The sequence below is a fragment of the Serinus canaria genome, chromosome 1A, assembly GCF_022539315.1.
Source record: "Serinus canaria isolate serCan28SL12 chromosome 1A, serCan2020, whole genome shotgun sequence".
In the NCBI taxonomy this organism is placed as follows: domain Eukaryota; kingdom Metazoa; phylum Chordata; class Aves; order Passeriformes; family Fringillidae; genus Serinus; species Serinus canaria.
In genome coordinates, this window is record NC_066314.1 from 1858237 (window position 1) to 1882319 (window position 24083).

The 24083-nt window shown below is 44.3% G+C and overlaps 1 protein-coding gene across 1 annotated transcript in view; it reads right to left on the reverse strand.

Moving 5' to 3' along the window:
• The window catches only part of EXOC4 (exocyst complex component 4), a 358837-nt gene that overhangs the window by 308607 nt on the left and 26147 nt on the right, over positions 1-24083 (reverse strand). The window contains exons 3-5 of the mRNA XM_030238605.2: positions 23051-23245; positions 6751-6935; positions 1753-1862 (exon numbers count right to left, since the gene is read on the reverse strand). Coding sequence (XP_030094465.1) covers positions 1753-1862; positions 6751-6935; positions 23051-23245 — 490 coding nt within the window. The remainder of the gene's footprint in view (positions 1-1752; positions 1863-6750; positions 6936-23050; positions 23246-24083) is intronic.

Below are 24083 nucleotides of genomic sequence, written 5' to 3' on the forward strand. Positions count from 1 at the left end.
AGGAAGGACTCCAAATTTTGGCATCTTTGCTGGGATGGGATGAATGAGCCAGTGCAGCCATTAATATGCACAGACACTTTGTTTCATCAATAAAAAGCCAAAAGAACTTAAGTGACTACAGGCAGAAACAGCTTTTGTTATGCATAGGCATAAGTTTGAAATTCTCTGCTAGTTGTGCAGTCCTGGAAAAGGCTACTTTGAAATAAAATTACAAGGGGAAAAAAAAAAAATCTCCATAAGTACATTGTGCACTTGAAGCAGAACCATATGCAGATTTGATGCAGATGAAATGTTTGCTGTTAGAATCCACATCTTTGCCAGGCTGAGGGACACTTGCCCAGCACTTCCCTGAGTGATGCAGAGCACCAGGAGGAGCCAAGGAAAAGATTTTCTGGGTGAGAAGAGCAAGAAGAGATCTGCTAAAAAAAAAAAGATCAGGAGGGGCATCTCCTGCTCTGTTCCCCAGCTGTGAGGTGGGAGATCCCCATCAGCCCCATAACTTCACTTTTGGGGTTTATTACTATACAGAAGAGCAATATTTTAGGGGAGAAAGTAGCAGACACAATAAATATCACTGAAAAATGAGTATTTTAACAATTAGAGGGGGTGAAACTAGATGGTCTTTTAGATCCCTTCCAACCCAAACTATTCTATTTCCAGGGGTGATGCTGGGATTCAGGTTTTTGTGGTTAATTTCCTCAGTTCCTCAAAATCCTGTGATCTTCTGCAAGAAAACTGAACTGAACTTCCCACTGATCACAGAGTAGAACAGCAATTCTTGAGTTTTTCCCTCCGAATTTTCATATTTTCAATTTTCATATATTTTCCTTTTCTCTTCCAGATTTTGAGTGACCAGGCTGCAGTTTCCAGCTCTGGAAGTTTGTGCTCCAGGACACAGAAAAACAGCCCCAGGGTCCAAGACCAGCCTGGCAAGAGCAGAGCTGAAGAACAAAACCCCTCCAGGAGCAGAAGATAAGAGTAATCAGACAGAACAATCTGGGAGGCAAGTGTGACAAAACTAGAAACAAAAGGACAAAAGAATTAATAAGGCTGAAAAGAGAAGGAAATATTCTCTGCATTTGAGGAATGCTAAAACAGTCAGGTTTGAAAGGGGGAAGAGACTGGAGGGCACTTCTGTATTATTCATCAAGGACAACCCCACTTATTAATCTCCTGAAACAATACAAAGATTAATTTCCCCTCTCTGCAGCCCTTCCAAAAGCTCAGACAAAAGCCCCCAGTGAAAAAGAGTTTTCCTTGCTGTTTGTTTCAGTAACAGGAATAAAAGATCAGCCCCAGATTATTCCTGTGTACAGGCAGACCTTTAGTCAAAGTTACAAAGCTCCCACAAGGAACAGATTTGACCTTTTGGCTCCCACACAAGAAAAAACTTCAGTAATATCTACACAAACCTGGCTGCCTGCAGTAAATAATGCTGAGGAAACCACACAGAATGAACCCACTGCAAATCTCTGCTGCTCAAGAGATCAAGAACAGCATCAAGGTGAGAACAGGCACAGGAAACTGAGTGTATTTAAGGAGCTGGTGGGGGTTAGAAGAGGAAAAAGATGATTTTCCATGAGGAAAAAAAGCCAAGTTCTGCCCCTGGACACAGCCCCCACTCGTTTGGTGACACTGCAAATTCACCTCAAGGTGATTTTGTCTGCCCTGAGCCAGGAGGGGATGATTTGCCTCCTCCTGCTCCAGCAAATCAGAGATCTACAAAGGAATATATATGGCTTAAATACTCACTGCTGGAGCTTCCAGGAGTGCTGAACTGGGAAGTCTCGAGGAATTTCCGAGGTGTGGATAAATTAGTGACATCCATCAGAGGCACAGGAGAGGAGTCTTTCACAAGGGACCTGTGAGAGGGAAAAGAATTAAAGCAAACAGATTATTATGTAAAATATTTGTTCACAACAAATAATCCACTTATTCCTTACACTTTAAGCCTAAGAAACAGATTAAGCCTAATAGATGTTCCCATTCCCATGCCTTCTGTCAACTTTTTAATCCTCCAAACTTCTTTATTCCCTCCAGAAACCTCCACCCTTTTTTCCTGCCCTTCACATTCCTGTTTTGAGCCTACCCATGTACATCCCTTCCAAAATGAACCTCCTTATTCAAAAATTCAAACAGTTTAAAAATCCACATTGTATTAGTTGACAAAAATGTGCCAGGCTGCTCCAGCTGCTGGATGGGGCAGGACACAAGCAAGAAATCATTTTTAGGAGAAAGAAATGTGGGAGGCTCCTACAATGGAGCTCAGGATGATTGCTTAGAGGTCAAAATGCTCATGGAAATGTGAAAAAACAAGGCTTAGGCTTGGTATCCTGCAGAAGAACCAGCCAAAGCAACCAGCCACTCCTGCTGCAAGAGCTGCTGTTATCAAATATCACAATGTGCATCAGGGACAGTGAAAAAAAAGAGAATCCAGGGTTACAGAAAAGTCCCTCTAAAGCCACAAAATGCAGTTAATTAGCAGTCCCCCAGTCTGGGTACAACAAAGCTTTGTGGCTGGTTTTAATTAAGATGAGCAAGGAAGAGAATGATGACTTGCTAGGAATTCTCCTTCCTAGAATTTTCATTTTCAACCCATCCTTTCTTCCATAAATTCATTTAATCCAACTGGCTATCTTGCCTTGCATTTTTGGCATGCAGATTTTTATTCAGTCTCACAATAAAATGCTGATTTATCTTTTTTATGTATCTCTATCAAGTGCTGGCTCCCCTTTTGCTCCCCACCTCTCCTACTATGCAAAAATTATCTCCCAACACTGCCTCTCTTTTCCAGCCACCTTCTTCCTTGCCTGCAGCAACTCAGAATTAGCAAAATCAGGAAAAAACAGCCTGTATTAACTGAATTTCCACTGAGCACAGGCACCAACCAGGTAAGAAGCTCCAACACCTTTAAAACACCTCAAAACCAACACATTTCAGACACGGAGGTATTGAGGCCTCCATCTCATCACCTTATGGTTGGCTGGGAGGCTTTAAAAACTTGGATAACTCCTAGAAAATGAGCAACTTTTCCCTGACCTGAGCCTCATGAGCATGAATTTTTAGGAGAGGGATAAGATCAGGGAAGGGAGAGAATGCACAAAGGAGCTGTGGGGAGCAGCAAAACCCCAACCAAAAAAGAGAAGTGCTGAGAAAAGCGAAAGAATGCGAACAAGCTCAGAGGTGCATCAACAAATGTGAATGTTCTGCTCTCCAGAGCCACAGGGCTGAGGGACTGGCACGTGTCTTGGGTTGGAAATGGGGGGGGGGGGGTGTTCTATTTGCCTTCTGTCAGAGGTGGGGCAGTTATCTCTGTCCCTGGGGCAGTTATCTCTGTTCTCTGGGGCAGTTATCTCTGTCCCTGGGGCAGTTATCTCTGTTCCTGGGGCAGTTATCTCTGTTCTCTGGGGCAGTTATCTCTGTCCCTGGGGCAGTTATCTCTGTCACTGGGGCAGTTATCTCTGTCCCTGGGGCAGTTATCTCTGTTCACTGGGGCAGTTATCTCTGTTCTCTGGGGCAGTTATCTCTGTCACTGGGGCAGTTATCTCTGTTCACTGGGGCAGTTATCTCTGTCCCTGGGGCAGTTATCTCTGTCCCTGGGGCAGTTATCTCTGTTCACTGGGCAGTTATCTCTGTTCACAGGGGCAGTTATCTCTGTCCCTGGGGCAGTTATCTCTGTTCACTGGGGCAGTTATCTCTGTTCACTGGGGCAGTTATCTCTGTCACTGGGGCAGTTATCTCTGTTCACTGGGGCAGTTATCTCTGTTCACTGGGGCAGTTATCTCTGTCCCTGGGGCAGTTATCTCTGTTCACTGGGGCAGTTATCTCTGTTCCTGGGGCAGTTATCTCTGTCACTGGGGCAGTTATCTCTGTCCCTGGGGCAGTTATCTCTGTTCCTGGGGCAGTTATCTCTGTCCCTGGGGCAGTTATCTCTGTTCACTGGGGCAGTTATCTCTGTCTCTGGGGCAGTTATCTCTGTCCCTGGGGCAGTTATCTCTGTCACTGGGGCAGTTATCTCTGTCCCTGGGGCAGTTATCTCTGTCACTGGGGCAGTTATCTCTGTTCCTGGGGCAGTTATCTCTGTTCCTGGGGCAGTTATCTCTGTCACTGGGGCAGTTATCTCTGTTCACTGGGGCAGTTATCTCTGCTCCTGGGGCAGTTATCTCTGTTCTCTGGGGCAGTTATCTCTGTCTCTGGGGCAGTTATCTCTGTCCCTGGGGCAGTTATCTGTGTTCCTGGGGCAGTTATCTCTGTTCCTGGGGCAGTTATCTCTGTCCCTGGGGCAGTTATCTCTGTTCTCTGGGGCAGTTATCTCTGTTCACAGGGGCAGTTATCTCTGCCCTGGGGCAGTTATCTCTGTTCCTGGGGCAGTTATCTCTGTCCCTGGGGCAGTTATCTCTGTTCTCTGGGGCAGTTATCTCTGTCCTGGGGCAGTTATCTCTGTTCACTGGGCAGTATCTCTGTCTCTGGGGCAGTTATCTCTGTTCTCTGGGGCAGTTATCTCTGTCCCTGGGGCAGTTATCTCTGTTCACTGGGGCAGTTATCTCTGTTCCTGGGGCAGTTATCTCTGCTCCTGGGGCAGTTATCTCTGTCCCTGGGGCAGTTATCTCTGTTCCTGGGGCAGTTATCTCTGTTCCTGGGGCAGTTATCTCTGTTCTCTGGGGCAGTTATCTCTGTCACTGGGGCAGTTATCTCTGTTTCTGGGGCAGTTATCTCTGTTCCTGGGGCAGTTATCTCTGTTCATTGGGGCAGTTATCTCTGTTCACTGGGGCAGTTATCTCTGTTCCTGGGGCAGTTATCTCTGTCCCTGGGGCAGTTATCTCTGTTCCTGGAGCAGTTATCTCTGTTCTCTGGGGCAGTTATCTCTGTCTCTGGGGCAGTTATCTCTGTTCACTGGGGCAGTTATCTCTGTTCCTGGGGCAGTTATCTCTGTTCTCTGGGGCAGTTATCTCTGTCCCTGGGGCAGTTATCTCTGTTCCTGGGGCAGTTATCCTGTCCTGGGCAGTTATCTCTGTTCCTGGGGCAGTTATCTCTGTTCCTGGGGCAGTTATCTCTGTTCACTGGGGCAGTTATCTCTGTCCTGGGGCAGTTATCTCTGTTCCTGGGGCAGTTATCTCTGTTCCTGGGGCAGTTATCTCTGTTCCTGGGGCAGTTATCTCTGTCACTGGGCAGTTATCTCTGTTCCTGGGGCAGTTATCTCTGTTCTCTGGGGCAGTTATCTCTGTTCCTGGGGCAGTTATCTCTGTTCCTGGGCAGTTATCTCTGTCCCTGGGGCAGTTATCTCTGTCCTGGGCAGTTATCTCTGTTCTGGGGCAGTTATCTCTGTCCTGGGCAGTTATCTCTGTCCTGGGGCAGTTATCTTGTTCCTGGGGCAGTTATCTCTGTTCTCTGGGGCAGTTATCTCTGTTCCTGGGGCAGTTTTCTTTATCTCTCCCACAGCCAACCCTCCCTCCAGGAGATCTCTGCTGTCCATGGCCACTGAGTGTCCCTGCAGGGCTGATCAAATTCCACCATCCCATGGGGAGATGCTCTGCCCAGGGGAGGAGCCAAGCATTCCTACCTGGATCCAATCTGCCCTGGGAACAGCCCAGCAGCCTTTGCCCCCTGCATTCCCAGAGGAGCAGCTTTCTGCTGCCCTGCATTCCCAGAGGGAGAGCAGGCCCATCTCCAGCAGCCCTGGAGCTGCAGAGGAAAACTCCCCCCTTGTGCAGGATCCCTGCTCCAGCAGAACCACAGCTGGCACTGCAGGGGTGTCCCCACATTTCTCTTCACAGAGAAAAGCAAGGCACAATTCTTCCCAAGAATATTTCTGGGATTCACATTCTCTGAACCTCAGAGAAAGGAAAAACAATTCTTATCTCATTGGCTGTGCCTGTGTTTGTGCCAAAGCAGAATGCAGTGTGGGGATTGTTTACCCACAGGGATGGTGCTTTGGTTCCTTGGCCTCTCAGGGCCAGGTGTGTGTGTGTGTGTCAGGACTGTCACTGACAGTCACGAGATCCTGTGCAGAGCTGAGTGCTTGGCAGATTCAGTTTAGATGCAATGTAATATAATATAGAATAATATAGTATAATAAAGTCATTAATTAGCCTTGGGATATCCATGGTGTCCTCCTCATCATTCTCTCCCCTCGACAGAGGGTCCCTGTAAATTCCATACAGAGGGCTGAGGCACCATTGAATGGGACTGCTGTCACCACCCTGACCCACAGGCTGTCAGGTCTATTCTGACTCTGGCAGTGTTACCTTGTACTACTACATTTGAATTTTTATATATTTTAATTTTTTTTTTCCTGATAAAGAACTGTTATTCCTATTCCTTTATCTTTGCTGAGAGCCCCTTAATTTCAAAATTATAACAATTCAGAGGAAGGGGGTTTGCATTTTCCATTTCAGGGGAGGTTCCTGCCTTCCTCAGCACACACCTGGCTTTCCAAACCCACACAGGTTGCCACCAACCCCCTGCCCCACAGGGTGTCAGGTAATTCCTGACTCTATCAGTGGTTATTTTGCACTATTATATTTGTATTTTAATTTTCCTAGTAAACTCTTATTCCTGCTCCCAAGAGAGGAGAGAGAGCCCCTTAATTTCAAAATTATAACAATTCAGAGGGAGGGGGTTTGCATTCTCCATTTCAGGGGAGGTTCCTGCCTTCCTTAGCAGACACCTGGCTTTCCAAACCCAGACAGCATGTCAGCAAAGCAGTTTGGGGTGGCAGGGGGTGGCAGGGGAGGGGGCAGGCTGTCCCACCCGAGGCGGGCTCTGTCCCTGCCGCGCTGCCCCACGCGGTTGGTGGATCGGATGTAGAGGTGCCGGTGCAGCTCGTCGATCAGCACCAGGTGCAGGTTCATCTTCTTGCTGTGCAGCTCCAGCCTCAGGTCACTCAGCCCCTCCACCTGCAGGAGGGGACCCTCCAGGGAATCCACTGCTGACACCTGGGGGGAAAACAGGGGACAGCTTTTACACGTCCATTCGTTCGACTCTCGCCATCAACTCATTCAGGTTTTTTCTGTTACATTCATATTTTCTGGAAAAGTCCCTTCACCCAAGAGTCTTCTCCTGGGAAGCTGAGAAGCCTCAGAGAAAAAGGAAAACAATTCTTATCTCATTTGCTTCTCCTGTGTTTTGCTGCTTTGGAATGTGGTTGGAGATTGTTTATCCACAGGTGATTGTTTCGTTGGTTTCAGGGGAATTGTTTTGACTCTTTGGCCAATCAGGGCCAAGCTGTGTCAGGGCTCTGGAGAGAGTCAGGAGTTTTCATTATTATCTTTTTAGCCTTCTGTCTGTATCCTTTCTGTATTCTTTAGTATAGTTTAGAATTCTTTAATATAATATATAATACAAAATAATAAATTAGCCTTCTGAGAGCATGGAGTCAGATTCATCATTCCTTCCTTGGTCAGGGAACCCAGCAAAAACAATTTTCCTCTTGGATTAAGGGAGTGTCTGAATCCCAGGATGATTCTAGCCTTAAAACCCTTCTAAAGCAGAAAATCTTGAAGTAATATTTCTTTATTTCTATTCCCCAAAAAAATTATATAGAAGGGTCAGACATTCAAATAATTCGGATTTAATGCTCAGCCTTCAAATATTAAGCGTATTTATAAAACAAGTTAGTGAAAACACAGTTCTTAAACAAAAATCAAAGCATGGTTTATCCCCAAGTAAGAGGATTATTAAGTAGAAAAGTGTTAGAAGAAGATAGTGACTTTGCTGTTTGATGGTTGCTATTCTTTCCATTACAGAAACACCAAAAAACCCCATTATTCCAAATTCTGCAAATGAGAAAATTAAATTTAAATTGTTTAAATTGTATTAAATTTAAATTAAACTTAAATTTAATTTGTTTAAACTCATGACTGAAAAAGCTTAGGAGACCTCATCCTTTAGTCTGCACAAGGGCTATGTCCTGTGGCTACACCATTTGAATATCTGAAATAATGACCAGCTGACATCCCATGGGCACTGAAATGTCCTCATTTTCTTTTCTATCCTAAAAATAAACGTGGACAAAACCCAAACACAGACAAAACCCACCAGGAATAACAAACCAGTGCCTAAAAGCAACACTCTCACTGTGCATCCCTCCCAGTTGGTTTTCTATTTAACAGAGATTTCCAGTCACTAATAAATAAATGATGGCATCCCTCTGCAGCTTCCAAACCCTCAGTGCTGATGTTGTAAGAAACTGGAAAGAGCATGTTTGGCATGCAGAGGTTTTAAATAAAATTTAAAACCCCATTCCCTGCTAACTGAGCATGCTGTCAGTGAAATAAGACATTTGCTTGCACTTCAGGATCTGGGTTCAGAACAAACCTGTCAGCCAAACATTAAAAATTAAAAGCAAAAATACAGTGAGCAGCCAGCCCAGCCAAGGGCTGCTCCCTGAGTACCAGTAAATATTAACTCTGCTGAAAGAACATCCACCACCAGAGTATTCCTCTGCTGGCCTCCAAGCCCAGGAAAACTGGAATATCCATGGGACAGCCAAGCTTTTTATATTAATTTTTACATTTCCTCACTTGCCACACTATACTGCCCATCCTCTTCCTTCCCAGTATCCATCTGGGAACATCACACATCACAAAACCACCCCAAAAACGATGGGAAAACCCAATTTCCTTCTCCCCAGAGGAGGTGGCAGAGCTCACACGAGTGGAGGAGCTCAGCAGAGACCACGTGGGAAACTCAGGCAGAAGTGGAAATGTGAATTCCTCTCCCCTTCCTTTGGCAGGTGGGGATTATTCCCCAAATTTCCCCATCCCAAAGGCACTTTTCTGAAGGAACATCCATCACCAGAGTATTCCTCTGCTGGCCTCCAAGCCCAGGAAAACTGGAATATCCATGGGACAGCCAAGCTTTTTATATTAATTTTTTCATCTCCTCACTGTCCATTCTCTTCCTTCCCAGTATCTATCTGGAACAGTTGGGGAAGTTTGGCCATCACACATCACAAAACCACCCCAAAAACGATGGAAAAACCCAATTTCCTTCTCCCCAGAGCTCACATGAGTGGAGGAGCTCAGCAGAGACCACGTGGGAAACTCAGGCAGAAGTGGAAATGTGAATTCCTCTCCTCTTCCTTTGGCAGGTGGGGATTATTCCCCAAATTTCCCCATCCCAAAGGCACTTGAATCCCCCCCAGCTGCTTCAAGGGAGCTACAACTGCCCTGGGAGTGGACCAAAAATCCCTCCAGAGCAAAGAGCAGGAGCAATATTTGTCCTGCTGAGAAACTGAGAGTGAAAAGCAACCAGAAAAAAAGTGAAAAGTGACATTAAAAAAAAAAGAATTCCAAGACATCCAGGTAAAGTTTTCTGTCAAACACAAAGAATGGTTTTCTGTCAAACTTTCCACTCAGCTCTGGTTTTGTCTTACCAGTTCCTAAAGAGTTCATTGCTCACCAGAAATATTAAGGCCAAACTACAGCTCTCCAGGAGATATTTTAAAGGAAAAAATTGGAATATTCAACCATTTATTATACTCATGTTCATGGAAGTCAAAGGAAGGTCTCCAGTTGGTTTAGATGGCAATAGAAATATTATGCTAAAATCCAAACCAAACATTTTTCCTTGGCTTACAGAAAGATGATTTAGGTCCTGGCAACAAAGCAGCACCCAAGATTATATACCAGAATAAAAAATATCAGATTAAAACCTTTGTGTGCTGGATAAACCAGCCCAGAACAGCATAAACAGCCAAAAGGAAGCAAAAACATCAATCAAAAATGCACAAAATTAAATATACACAAAAGGCAGATCAACAGTGGAACTTTCCAAGGAACTTTTTTGACTTTATGGCCCCACTCAGCTCCCAACACACCAAAATTTGGATTATGCAAGAGATGCCAATCAGCTTTCCCTGGTTTTTAACCCTCCCAGCAGCTGCTGGCTGCATCCCAAAGCACTAAAAGATGTGGAATTGGATAGAGAGAGGAAGAGTTATCCTGCAAGTTATTACTGATAAGGGAAAAGCAGCCCAAGAAAACCTGGAAATGGGATGTCCAGGACTCTAAGTGGCTCCAGGCTCCAGAAGAAGCAGCTGATGGTCCTCCCTGGCTCTTCTTTCTACACACAGAGCTCAGTTAAATAGAAATAAAATGATTTTTGTTTGTTTTTCTGCAGGGGGATCACAGCTTTGTGTTAGACTAGCTGGACACAAAAGAAAATTACAGGTAAAAGAGCTCCCTGACATGAATCTCTTGGCAGGGGCTGGGGTGCAGAGAGGAGCCACAGCAACACAGAGCAGCTGGAAAAGGAATCAACAATAACCAAGTTTTTATTTTTGTGGGAAAAAACTGCTTTACAATGAGGAAATTGTACCAAAAGAATGGGCAGTGAAGGTTAAATTCAGCTCTCTCCCATTGAAAGCTGCTCATGAACACACAATAAGTGTAATTTAGTCAAACACTAATTAAAATATTGGCCTGGATTAGCAGAGAATTTGGCTTAGATGATCTGATAGTAATTCCTGATGTTCAAATCTTCTTATCTCTCTCTACTGATTAGTACCTACAATGAGCAAAGAGCCTCAAGGAAACAGAGATGAAACAAGGCTGAAAAAAGAGCTGTGCTTTGTAGAAGCTAAAAATGGCAAGTTTATAGAAAATAACCATGGCACCAGCACCATTAGGCAGCTTGTTTAAAGGTCACAGGCAGTTTAGAGCAGGGCTTAATTGCCTTAAAAAGAAAACAGAGCTAAACACTTGCTTAGTGAAAGAGGAAATTTGGAAGGGTTTAATTCAGCATTTTACAACAAACGAGAACCTGAGTGCTAACAAGGTATTTGTCCAAATTCTTTCTTTCCTGACTTCAGCCAAAGTTTCCCAATCTGCTTACAGTGAAATCTATTTATTCCCTCAAGGGTTCTGCTGATCCCCCACAGGTCTGGAAGTGAGCAGAGATAAAGAGAAGAGTCTCAAATTTTTTTTTTTTTTTCAGGGTGGGGGAAGAAAAAGGCAAAATAATGATAGAATTGCAAAATTATGGAATGATGAAATAGTTTGGGTTGGAAGGAACATTAAAGATCACCCAGTTCCCATGGGCAGGGACACTTTCTGCTGTCCCAGCTTGCTCCAAACCTCATCCAACCCGGCCTTGGACACCTCCAGGGATGAGGAATCCACAATTTCTCTGGTCAAGCTGTGCCAGGGCCTCACCTCCCTCACAGGAAAGAATTCCTTCCTCAGTTATTAATTTTTTTACTAGAAAACCAAATCCTTTCTGTCTGGGAAACCAATCTGTTCCGAATTTAGACAGCAGATATAAAAACATGAACACACAACTGAGAAAGGTTTGGAGGAAACAATGTGGTGGGTCATAATTTGAGATAAAAACAAGTTGTACATAAACACAATCTGACAAAAGGGAAAAAGCTGAGCCCTCAGAAGAAAAGAGTAAATAAATAAGCAACAACCCAGAAGGTTGCAGCTGCCTCGCTGGTGAATACAACAATGCTGACATTTAAAAGGAGAATTGATCTGCTGCTTTTACAAGGGACTCACTTTCACAAGGCACAGGAAAGGAAAATGACTAAAAACCAGCTGAAAGAAGTGTAGGCAGAGCTAAAGAAGCAGGTCACTGAATTCCATTTGCAGGAGATAAGGAGTGAGCCTGCAAACTGCTGTGCAACAGGAAAGTCCTCACCCTGCAGCTCTGGGGACCTGGCAGTGGGCAGAGAGACACAACAGCCCCAAATTCCCTCTCTTCCCTGGAACAGAATTCCCAGAGCAGCCCCTGGGTCCCTGTGAGTGTCCCAGGCCAGGCTGGACAGGGCTTGGAGCAGCCTGGGATGGTGGGAGGTGTCCCTGCCATGGCAGGGTGACACTGGGTGGGATTTAAGGTCCTTTCCCACCCAAATGTTGAACCACAGTGCTGTGATGTTGGATTAAGCCCTTTTGTGACCCTCAGATGGAGCAACTAAAATAATTTATTACATAAACTGAGATTAATGTTAGAATGACATTGATTATTAGAGTGACAATATCAGTGGTAGTGCCTTGTGCACTTCACTGTGCACAGCAAACAATAAGCAAAGCCATCAAAGAAGGTTTTACTGTTCAAGAGAGAGGGGGAAATGTGGGAAATGGATTTGGAGAGAATTCCCAAAAGCCTGGCAGAGAGCTCACATCTATGCAAACTTTGAGATGAGAAATGCTGAGTTAGAAATGCTCTGGAATGGGACAGACATTGCTGAGAGAGAAATGGAGCTGGAAACAAGTTCCAGAGGGTGGCCTTGCAAATCAGACTGGATCCTTTGGAGCAGCAGAGCTGTGAAAGATGCACTGGAGTGGGACCCACCAGGGGGAATTTTAGAGGATTGGCTTGGAGGCATTTACAGCATGGTGTGGCTAAAGCTGACAGACCAAGGAACACTTTCAGTGTTTTGTAATTAAAAATAATTGTCTTCTGATTGTGGTGGGGTGAATGATAACATCTGTATTGTCTCACCCTTCACATGAGACTGAAAATGGAATAACAGTTTTTAAAATGCCTCTCAGCTGCTCCATCTCAGGGTCAGAAAAGAGCATAATCCAATAGTGTGAGAGGCAGAACAGCAGCAGGAAACACTCCCAGGTGCCACCCAGTCCCTGTGCCACCATCCCTGTGCCACCCACTGCCTGGCACAGGAGTGTGACAGATTGAGCAACAGCCATGGAAAAAGCAACTTAAGGAAAGGGAGGGGAATAAATAAAAGCTGTTGGACATGAGCTGTACCTGGAGAGCAGTGAGAAAATGTTTTCTTCAGCAGGGTTTGTGTTCTCTATTTTTACCCACCTCAAACCTCCACATAACTCCTAAGTTTATTAGCAATAAAATAAGCAAGGAGGCTTATTTATTTATTCAGGAGGAGCCTGAATTTAAAGCTGCAAAAATCCCACATTTTTGGATGGACAATGCAGGGAATCACAGAATGGTTGGAATCACAGAATTCCAAATACCAAAAGCTTGTGAAGCACCTGCAGCCTCCACTGCTGGCAGCACTTAACAAGCACATGATTAAACCTGCTTTAAACTGCATTCATATTTTTAAATTAATGTTTAAACCTGCTTTAAACTGCATTCATATTTTTAAATTAATGTTTAAAGCTGCTTGAAACTGCATTTATATTTTTTAATTCCAACCTAGACAAGTTTTATCAAGGCTGTGTTTTTAATTCCAGTATCTTTTGGATAGAATGGTTTTCAATTCCAGTATCTTTTGGATTTAATATCTTTTAATTCCAACCTTGACACAATTTTATCAAGGCTGTTTTTCATCTGTAGATTTGGTGCAGTATTTTGGTTGCAAGGTGAATCAGGATGAAGCTGAAAAGTGATCCCTTTGAGGATGGGCCAGCCAAATAATGGGATACAAGGAAAACTTAAAAAAATAATAAATCCAAGGGCTGGGAATTGTCTCCTACCAAACTGCCACAGTACAGTGTGAGGTGGCATCAAAACAAATCAGGGAATAGGAATTGTTAAAAAGACCCTGAACTTAAAAACCACCCTGGTCATCCAAAAGCAGAGAGTCTTCAGGTAAAATCATGGAAAACAGGAAAAGCAGCAGGGATCAGTGATGATACTCCTGAAAATTCCTGATATTCCTAAAAACAGGAGAAGGAGCAAAGGAAGCCAGGGGATGAGGAGCTGATGGACAGCACTGGGTGGAAATACAGGTGAGGGAAGGAATTGCTCCCAGTTTTGGTCACTGCCCTAGGGTGACGTTAGGATGTTTGTATCCCATTCATTGTTCTGTTTGTGCTGGATATTCTGTTCTGTGCCTTCCAGACTGGCTCTGCAGAGTGAAAGTTTTGGTTTGGTCTCTTATCAGCCACTCCCCCAGGGCTGGTGGGACACACAGACAGGACAGCACATGGTGCTGCTCTTGCTTTTCGCTGTGCTCTCGCTCTTGCTCCTGCTCTGCTCCTGCTTTGCTCCTGCTTTGCTCTTGCCTTTTTGCTTCTGCTCATTGGTTAGTTCAGCTGAACAGTCCAGATTTCCTCCTGGAATGTTCCTCCTTTCCTGTTTGGACCTACTCAAACCTGCTCTGGACTGGGACCTGGGAACACCGAGAGTTTGCACCTTGTGGCTGCAGCAGCTGCCCCAGCACCAGGAGAGACTGAGAACAGAGCCACCACCCCAGGAGAGACTTTCTGAATTTGTCATCTTTGTCAGAGTGCTGTCACCCAGTATTGTTCATTTTGTGTGCTGGGGGTGCTGTCCCTGTTAAATAAACAGGTTCTTTCCACTTCCCTCCCAGGAATCCTTCCCAAAACCAGTTGGGAGGAGGGGCCGTGTGAGTTTGCTTTCTGGAGGGAGAATCCCTTTGGGGATTCTCTCCCAAATTTGCCCTAAACCAGGACATTGACCTTTCAAAATCTTGTAAGCAAAAAGCAAAGAAAGAGCTATAAATTATGGTTATGGTTCTTTTGCAATATTTTGGGAAGAGCTGAACTGACTCCCCTCCATGGCATGAAAGGATTTGTGAGCAAATGAAGCACAAAAAGGGGGGGACTGACACAGACGTCTCAAGCTGAGAGGGATGGAAAAGAACTTTGAAAGATTCTGAGCTACACTCACAAAAAAAAGTGCTCAGTTTGCAGGAAAACAGCTCATCCTGGGACAAGCAAACTGACAGGAGGGGGAAAGGAGAGTAAAAAATGTACAAACCAAAGTAGAAGGGTTATTTTGGACAAACCTGGCTGAAACACCTTAACACAAAGGACAAACAGCTCCTGTTTTTCTGAACTGATCCAATGGCAATGACCAAACACTGCTTTCCCTCAGCCAACTTTTAAATATTTATAAAATTATGTTCCTCACTTGCTGTCCTTTCCTCCAGCTAGAGAAATTTAATTCTTTTGCATTTGCCTCAGTCACCCATCAATCATTCTCCTTCCTCCTCCACTCCTGTAATTCATCAATGTCTTTCTAGCAACAAAGTGCTGGAACCAAAAGTGGAGCTCAAGGAAGAGAGGGGCTAAAAACAAGAGGTTTATCCAACTGCTCACTTGGACCTGAACACAAATTCTGCAATTTCTCCACCAGCATGGACAAATGACTTCCCTGAAATGGCAGAATTATCTACTGGCATGACAGAATTACCCAAGACTTTTTCCTTTCACTTCTCATTTCCATTTTCATCCCAAATGTTTCAAGTGCTGTAGTGAAAACTGAATTTATTACACCTTTCTGCCAGCTTTAAAGCTGCATTTTCAAAGCAGTTCAATCAGATTTATTTATCCAGATTTATTCAATCTGGATTATTTTACAGTGTTCCATAACCCTTCAACAATTTTTTCATGGTGTTGCTGCAATGTTTTACTGGGGATAAAATTCTCTCTTACACCCCAGAGATTAAAAAAGAATTCCTGGACAGCCCAATGACTGCTGGAAAAGCATCCTCTGTATTCCAGCTCTGCTCCACCTCCATCACAGCCTGATTTCTTATTCAATTTCTTCTTAAATAAACTTTTACCAGCTGAAATGAAGGGTTGTTATTAGCAGAGCCAAGAGTTCCCTGGTGATGCTCTGGAGAGCTGGGGTCAAGCATGTGGCCATGTAAATTAGATTTAGGTGCTAAAACTTCATGCAAGAGATGCCCTGAAAATGCAAATTACAGCATGGAAAGAGTGAGAGCAAGTCATTGATAACTTTGCCCAAGGGAAAAAAAAATAAAGTGGTTTTAAGGGACAGAAATTCCATGTTCTGCTGTGTTCAAAATTAGCCTAAAGTTTATTAAAAAAATAATCAAAGCAGTATTTAAGGAAAAAATGAAATTAAAAAATAAATTTCTTAAATATGAAAAAAAAATCTGAAATTTAAGGAAAAAATGGGGAAAAATTACAGAAGAGAGGTGAAAAATGATCTAAGGATAAACAGCCCCAGTCCTTCTGCATAAAGAACTTATCAGAATTCTACCAAACTCAACCTGGACAAACCAAATGTCCTCAGATCCTCCTTGTGTGGCCCCAGACCTTTCAGACACACAAAGCCCATGATTTCCATGGTTTTGGGAATCACCAGAACATAGTCCAGGTACACATGGAATTCATAAAATTAACAAAAAACAAGGTGTCTCTTCCTCACCTGTCCCTCACCTTAAGAAATCAGATTTGCCAATCATTAACAATTAACAGAAACCTCAGATGAAATGAGAGAGATCTCACTTCTCAAAAGAGAATTTCAAGCAGAGCCAAAATTTAGATTTACCTATAAAAACCCAGGATGGTCTGGATTTTTACAGGTAAATTTAAATAAGTTTCATTTTTACAGGATCCCAAACAAACCCAGCTCTGTTATTTCCACTTAATTCCAAAATATAAAACTTCCATGGCAGCAGCTGAATCCCAGCAGCGCTGCACTAAGGAATGCAGAAACCAAATGAAAGTGTTTTTATTGATTTTCCTTGTTCCAGCTGAAAGGCAGGCAGTGAATAAAATGCAGGCTGAGAAGTGCATTGTTATTTTTATTTATTTCATCATTCCAGGCTACTTAAGGTGTAAGGACTCTGCTCACTACAAGGCATTTTTAACTGAAAGGCTCTCCTTGTGCCATCCTGAGGACAGCCACAGGTGGCAGCTGCAGCCAGGTAATAAAAATGATATTTTTACATCTCAGCCGTGCCCAGGGCTACAACCAGCCAGTTTCTCAAGGAGGTGTTGGCACTCCAAAGGTTTTTCCAGAGGATTAATATGGAGTGCACAGAAAAGTGAGGAGCACTGGAGGTCGTTGAGGAGGACACAGAATCAGAATTTGGGTTGTTAAATCCCACCCAGTGCCACCCCTGCCATGGCAGGGACCCCTCCCAGTGTCCCAGGCTGCTCCAGCCCCAGTGTCCAGCCTGGCCTGGACATTCCAGGGATGCAGGGGCAGCCCCAGCTGCTCTGGAATGAGATGCTTATTATGGGATGAGTAAATATTTTGCACACAGAGCAAAAACATTTCAAGATTTTAAAGCCCTTGTTTGACTCCCTCTTCCCACAGCAACTGCTCTCCAGGCTGTCCCTGCCTTAATTCATTTCTCCTCTATCTCTGTGCCACCTTCATTTGGTTCCCAGAGCAGCTGGGGCTGCCCTGGATCCCTGCAGTGTCCCAGGCCAGGCTGGACACTGGGGCTGGAGCAGCCTGGGACACTGGGAGGTGGCCCTGCCATCGATGGGGTGGGATTTAATGTCCCTTCCAACCCAAACCATTCTGGAATTCCATGATTTCTGCACAGCATTTCCACTTATTAACAGCCCTCCCAGTTCTGCTCCTGCTGTCACCCAGTCACTCAGGTGTGTTGTAAAGCCTTTAAAAACAATTTTTTTATAAAATGCCAAATGGGCAGGGAGAAAGCAATCAGCTCCAAAAAATCCTGCTGCTATTGCTCACATCTTATTTTCCTGACATTAAAAACCTGAAGTTTGAGTCTTTAACACTGGAAAAAGAAAGAAAAGTAGGTGTTGGAGCATTCCCTGCTTCTGGAGAAACAAAATACTGACAGGTTTTTATTTCCTGGGAAAAGTCAGAGGAGAAGGATGAGCCCATGAGGAAAACACCAATTCCTCACTCTAACACAAGGGTGGGGGAAGTGAAGTGAAGAATAATCCAAGGGCTCCATCCTTCCTTCTTCCCACCTTCATTCTTCCTTCTTGTCTTCCTAATAAAAAAAAAATCAGGTGGAAATAGCAATGATCCTCCCTCTTATCCCACAGAGAGATTTCTGCAGTTTCAGGGTTTTTTACCTGCCATGAGGGCAAATCCTGACACAAAACCAAAGCAGCCTAAAGAGTTTTTATTTAACTAAATGACATGACCTTCAATTACTTTATTCAACAATATTTCTTCACTGTTTTCAGCATTTCAGCTCTTAAATTATAGAAACAAATGGCAAATATGAATTTTCCCTATGGGGACCTCATGGGTCAACAGTGGAATCAGAAGAATTAAAGTAACAGCACAGATCTCCACGATCTTGAGCTAATTAATTTATTAATTACTGTGCAGAGCATAATCAGGGCACAGCCCAGTGCTGGGGAGACTGGGCACGAAAATGTTTCCTGCCAGGGTGAATGTCCTGTCCTGGCCACTGCTGATCTCTGCTCTGGCTTCTGCTGGTGTGGAGCACTCCCAGAACCTCTCCTCTGGAAGAACTTGGATTCCTCATTCCAGCAGCCAAGCTCAGGCTCCCAGGGAAGTGACACCAGTGTCCCTGATGTGACAGTGGGAAGTGACAGTGTGGCCCCTGCTCACTCCCCTCTCTGGAGACTGTCCTTAGGAAGCTCCTCCTGGCTCAGAATTTCCCCTCAGCAGCAGATCACAGAATTGTGGAATGGTTTAGGTTGGAGAAGAGCTCTCAGACCATCGAGTCCAACCATTCCCAGCACTGCCAAGGCCACCATTGGCCCATGTCCCCAAGTGCCACATGCAGATGGCTTTAAATCCCTGCAGGAATGGGGACTCCACCACCACTGCCCTTTCCATGAAGAAATTCTCCCCAAAATCCCCCCTGAGCTCCCCATGCCCAGCCTGAGGCCGTTCCCTCTGCTCCTGTCCCTGTTCCCTGGAGCACAGCCCGACCCACCCTGGCTGTCCCCTCCTGGCAGGGACTTGGGCAGAGCCAGGAGGTCCCCCCTGAACCCTTTTCTTGTTTTACATTAAACAAAACCCACCCACAAATGGCTGCACGTGCACTGAAGTGCCCCATCAAGTGAATATTGCTGTCAGTAATTGGGTGTGTGAAAAACCAGCTCCATTTCAGGCAAATGTACAAACCCACTCTATCAAAAAGGCACATAAAGCAATGGAAAATAACTAAAATGCATTCCAGCTCCAACAGGCATTTTATCTGTTCCAGACATTCCCAAATTCTCCAAAGCTTCACAATTCAAAGGATGCTGGAAATGGGTTTTTTTAGACACCCTGTAATGTGCAATTACAGGACAGCAAACCTGATCCTACTGCCTGTGCTCCTGGAATTATCAAGATGCTGGAGGAACACACAACAGGAACACCTGATATTTGTTTGCTGCTCTGGCTGGATACAGAATCAGAAAGGAAAAAAAAGCTGTCACTTAAAAAAAAAATAAATTTAACTTCATACAAATGTAAGCTGTCACAAAGTACCTCTGCATTGTGTTTATCCAAGTGGGAAAAGCTGCCAGTCTTTTATTAACAATCCTTGCCTGCATTACTCAGTCACTGCACATTAGAACCAGCAGCTGGAGAGTTTTGAGTGATAATGAAACCTGTAACAAGCCATCCTCAGCCTTCTTTTCCAAACAATAAGGGAATTAAAATTTCAATTTAAATGCAGAGGTTTGAAACACGCTTCAGTGGCAAAATTACTTCAATTAATGTGAGTGGAATACAAAGAGCAGGCTGCAGGGATGGGATGCAGCAAGCTGGAATGATGCCTTTGGAGGGGCTGCAAAGGTCTGACTCTGACTGCATGGATCACAAGGCTACAGGAACAGCATCAATCAGGGCTGCAAGTGCAGGGGGAGGGCTGCAAACTCCTGCTCAGAGCACTGGGGGCTTCTCCTGAGCCAGCAGCAGCTGTTTTCCTTGAGGAATGAAAGCAAAGGACAGGCAGATCTATGGACACTGTGCCTCCCTGCCAGATCAGGAATGATTTTACATAATGTTCCTATCATATCAAAGGAGAAGGGAATTATCCCCAGCCAGTGAGTGATTACAACATCACAGCCTCGCAGAGCTCTGTTAACACAAGATGGCAAAAGCCAATGAGCCTGCAGAGATTTTTGGCCAGGGAAAAGCTCCAAATGCAGGTGAATTACTGTTTCTTTATACAGGCACATTTGTCTTCAAATGAGAATTGCAAGTGTCAATGAGTGGCTGAAATTGAGTGTTCAATTTCCACTTGAGGTTTCTCTGCATTCCTTGATATATATTCAAAAAAGCCCATGAACTAACAGCTGCTTTTTCCATCATTACTATTTGATTTATTAGAAAATATTTGCTAAGCTGAAAACAAAAAACAACCAAACAGAGCAGCAGCAGAAATGCTGCAGAAGTCTATAATTCAGAGAGATCTAATGCTGTCTGTCCCTCATAGCCACAGGCAACTTAACCCAAGCACATTTATTTATATACACACAAGTGTTTATATTTAAAATAAACGTACACAAAATACTGCAAACCAGTAAATATCAAGTACGCAGGTTGAAAACCATTTCTAAAGCATAATGTATGAGAAATCTTAAGCAAGGTGATTTTTTCTTCTTACACTTCCTAACACAGATTTCAAATAGGAGATAGATTGCTTGTCTGGCATTTTGAAAAGAATTATTTTTAATTCAAAAAGGAACCCACAAAAAAACCCCAATAAACAAACAAAAAACAAAAAAGCAAAAAAACCACCCAAAACAAAACAAAACAAAAAACACCACCAGAAAAACAAGCCAAGAAACAACCAAACCAAGCAAACTGATGAAAAAAGCACCAACATTTCAACTCATACTGATGGAGGCAACTGTGAGTATCATATTTTGGTACCTACACTGGACACCCCTAATTTCCACCTCCTTTTTCACACCTGACAATTGAAAATACCAAGCAAACACCACACTTGGATTCTCCCATTTCTGGAGCTGGCCAAGGCCAGGCTGGACAGGGCTGGAGCAGCCTGGGACAGTGGGAGGTGTCCCTGCCACAGCAGGGGTGGCACTGGAGGGGATTTCAGGTCCCTTCCAACCCAAACCATCCCATGATCCTGTGACTGCAGCAGGGCTGGCATAGGATGAGGAACAGAAAAACAAAAGGAAGGTGATGGCAGAGTGAAACCAGACACGAGGATGTGACAGCAACAACAAAAACCAGGAGGGTTCCACAAAAATGGGATGGGAGTGACATCCAGCTGTGGGAAATCCAGCACAGAGAATATGGTAAAGTTACAAAGTCATGTTTAAGGGGAAATAAGATAAAGCAAAAAGGAGGAAATTAAAGCTCAGGGTGACAATTTCCAGCTCTTTCTCTTGTTGTGTAATGACTTATTTAAAAGAAGTGAAGAGGCACAGCTAAGAGAGACAACAAAGGGCAGTGAAGGGGAAAAAAACAACAAAATAAGGCAATGAAATGATGGCCTTAAAGGCACTGTCTGGCAAAGGGGAGTAAGAAACAGAGGTAGCACCTTTGCCTCTACTTTTTGTGGTTCAGGATGGAAAGGACCTGTGGAGAATATCAAATCCACTTCCCTGCCCAAGCACGGGCTCCTAGAGCCATGTCCAGTCTGGATTTGGAAATTTTCCACATAGGGAGACTCCAAAACCTCTCTGGGTCTACAGAGCTTGAACTTGTTCAAGTGTTCAACCATCCCTAGAGTAAAAAAGGGCTGGTTTAGGGTCAGACTGTTCCTTGTGTTTCAGGCTGTGCCCATTGCTCTTCTCCCATCCCTGGGCACCATAAAGGAGTGTCTGGCTCTGTTGCCATTGCACCCTCCCATGAAACAATAATAACCATCAAGAACATCTCCCTGAGGATTCTCTCAGCCTCTCTCCACGTGGGAGATGCTCCTTAACCATCCCTGTAATGCCCCACTGGCCTGGACCCAGTAACTCCACCTGGCTTTACTGGAGAGGCCAAGACTGGACTGAGCACTCCACATATCAGAGTGAGAAGAGAAAAATCACCTCTCTTGGTTTTAATTCCTAAAGACAGTTCCAGGAAAGGAAAGACTGGAGCCTGGTCAGGAAATGTGCTTGTTAAATTTAGAAAAAAGATTGTTATTAGAGAAGTCCAGGAAACTCCTGGACTGTGGCATTCACATTCTCTGAACAGAGAGACAGAATTCTCTCTCTCTCAAAGGTTTTTCTTGGAGAAGCACAGAGAGAGAAGAAGAGAAAAACACTTCTTATCTCTATTCTCTGCTCCTGTTGTTTTGCACATGTGGAATGTGTTAGGAAGATTGTTTACCTGAAGTGATTTGTCACTTGGATTCAGCTGAGAATTGTTTTGTTTCCTTGGCCAATTGGAAAAAGCTGTGTCCTGTCAGGAGACAGTCACAAGTTTTCTTTAGTATTCTTTGTAGTCTAGGGTGTTTTTAGTACAGTGCAGAATAATGTCATATAATATAGTTTAATAAAGCAGTTGTTCAGCCTTCTGAATCACTGGAGTCAGGTGCCAATCATTCCTTCATGGGGGGCACCCTGATTTTACTGCACTGGACAAGACTGGAAAAGCAAGCTAATAAAAGAGATGGAAGTGAAGAGAAAAAACACTTGAAGGAAGGGAGAAAAAGAGATTAACCAGGAGCTGGAAGTAAGAAAAAGGATCAAGAATCCTGGGAAAAGAATCACAAAGTCACAAAAGCAATTAGGGTGGGAAAGATGTCTGAGACGATCAAGTCCATCCCATGGTCAATCCCCACCCATGAACACCTCCAGGAGTGGGGACTCCAAAGCCCTCATGACAGATCAGTCCCACCTCTGATCACCCTTCCTGTGAAGAAATTCCTCCTCATGCCCTTAAGCCTTTGTCCTCTCATGCAGACAATGAGGCAAACCCACCTACAGTTGCAAGAACCTCTCCTGTGAATAATGACCCAAGGGGTGAGGGCATTCTGGGGGTGAAAGGAGGGACACAGGACAGTTCCTTCCATCAGAAAAATGGGTTGGAAATAATTGGTAAAAATTTTAAGAAAGATGATGATCCAGGCAGGGGTCTGGAAAATTAATTTTGAAATAAAGCATGAGACTGCAAAAGAAAGAGATGGGAGGGGAAGGGAACACAAAGGGGACACAAAGGGGACACAAAGGGGGGGGCCAAAATAGGGGATGGAAAGGGGACGGAAAGGGGACGGAAAGGGGACGGAAAGGGGACGGAAAGGGGACGGAAAGGAGGATAAAAGGGGGAGGGCAAAACGGGGGGAAAAAAGAGAGGGGAAAAAGAGAGGGGAAAAAAGAAGGGACAAAAGAGGGGACCAAAAAGGGAGACAAAAATGGGGGGACCAAATAGGGGATGGAAAGGGGGCAAAAAGGGGGGAAAAAGGGGGGGGGGACCAAAAAAGGGGATGGAAAAGAGGGCAAAAAGGGGAGGACAAAAAGGGGGGCCAAAAAAGGAGTACCAGCATGTCGGTGGCATTGAGGTAGCGCTTGCTGGCCATGCACTGCTCCAGCTTCTGAGGGACCTGCTTGATGTTCTCAATCTCATCCAGGAGGTTCAGGACGTGCTTGTGCTCGATGCCCTCGATCCACAGCTTGCGCAGCTCGTCCCGTTTGCAGTGCAGCAGCATCTTGCAGGACAGCAGGTTCTCCTTCACCTGCAGCAGCACAGCAAGGGTTAATGACATCTGCCCCTGCAACTGAGAGCAGCCCCTCCCCACTTTTATTTTGTTAGGAATTCCAAATTTACTTTATCAGGAATTCCAAAAATATCAGCAGGGTAAAAGCAAATCTGATTTCCTTCGTGCTGCCTTGGCTGAGGAGAACTTTACAGACCCTAAAAACTGAACTTCTCTCATACTGAAATGTTCTTTAATGCAAGTTTTATACCACTAGTGAAAATTTAACTGAAGTACCACAATGCAATGAAACCCAGGTCCTGTTAGCCACAACCAAAGCCCTTTCCCAAAAACCAATCCAGTATTTTGGCAAACAGCAAGAATCTCATTTTCTGTGGAAGCAAATAAGCCACCACCAATTTTCCTGCTGCAAACATTTTCCATCTGCCTATTAAATCTTTTGGCAGTCTCCTCCCTTCTTCAAGTTTGGTGTTTTTTCTCTGAAACAAGACCAGCTAAGAGTAAAACCATTTTCCCAATAACTTGAGCAATACCAGGGGTTTTTTTGGAAGAGAAGTTTTAATCAGAACATTTATGAGTTCAAATCAGCATTTCCATTATTTATCAAGCCATTACAAACACTTTAGTGCTGCCATGCAGTTTGGTTCTGAGCCTCACGCCATCATCCAAGTGGCAAAATCTCTAATTTTTCTCCATTTAAGCAACACCAACAGTTTTCCTTCTCCATTCCCTCAACTCAGAGCATTCCCTGCTTTCAGATTCTCCCTGGTAAGGTCAGGGAGCTTTTCCTGCTTAATGCAAATCAACAATCCATACTAGAATGTGGAAGCAATTAGCAGCACAGCTTCACACATTG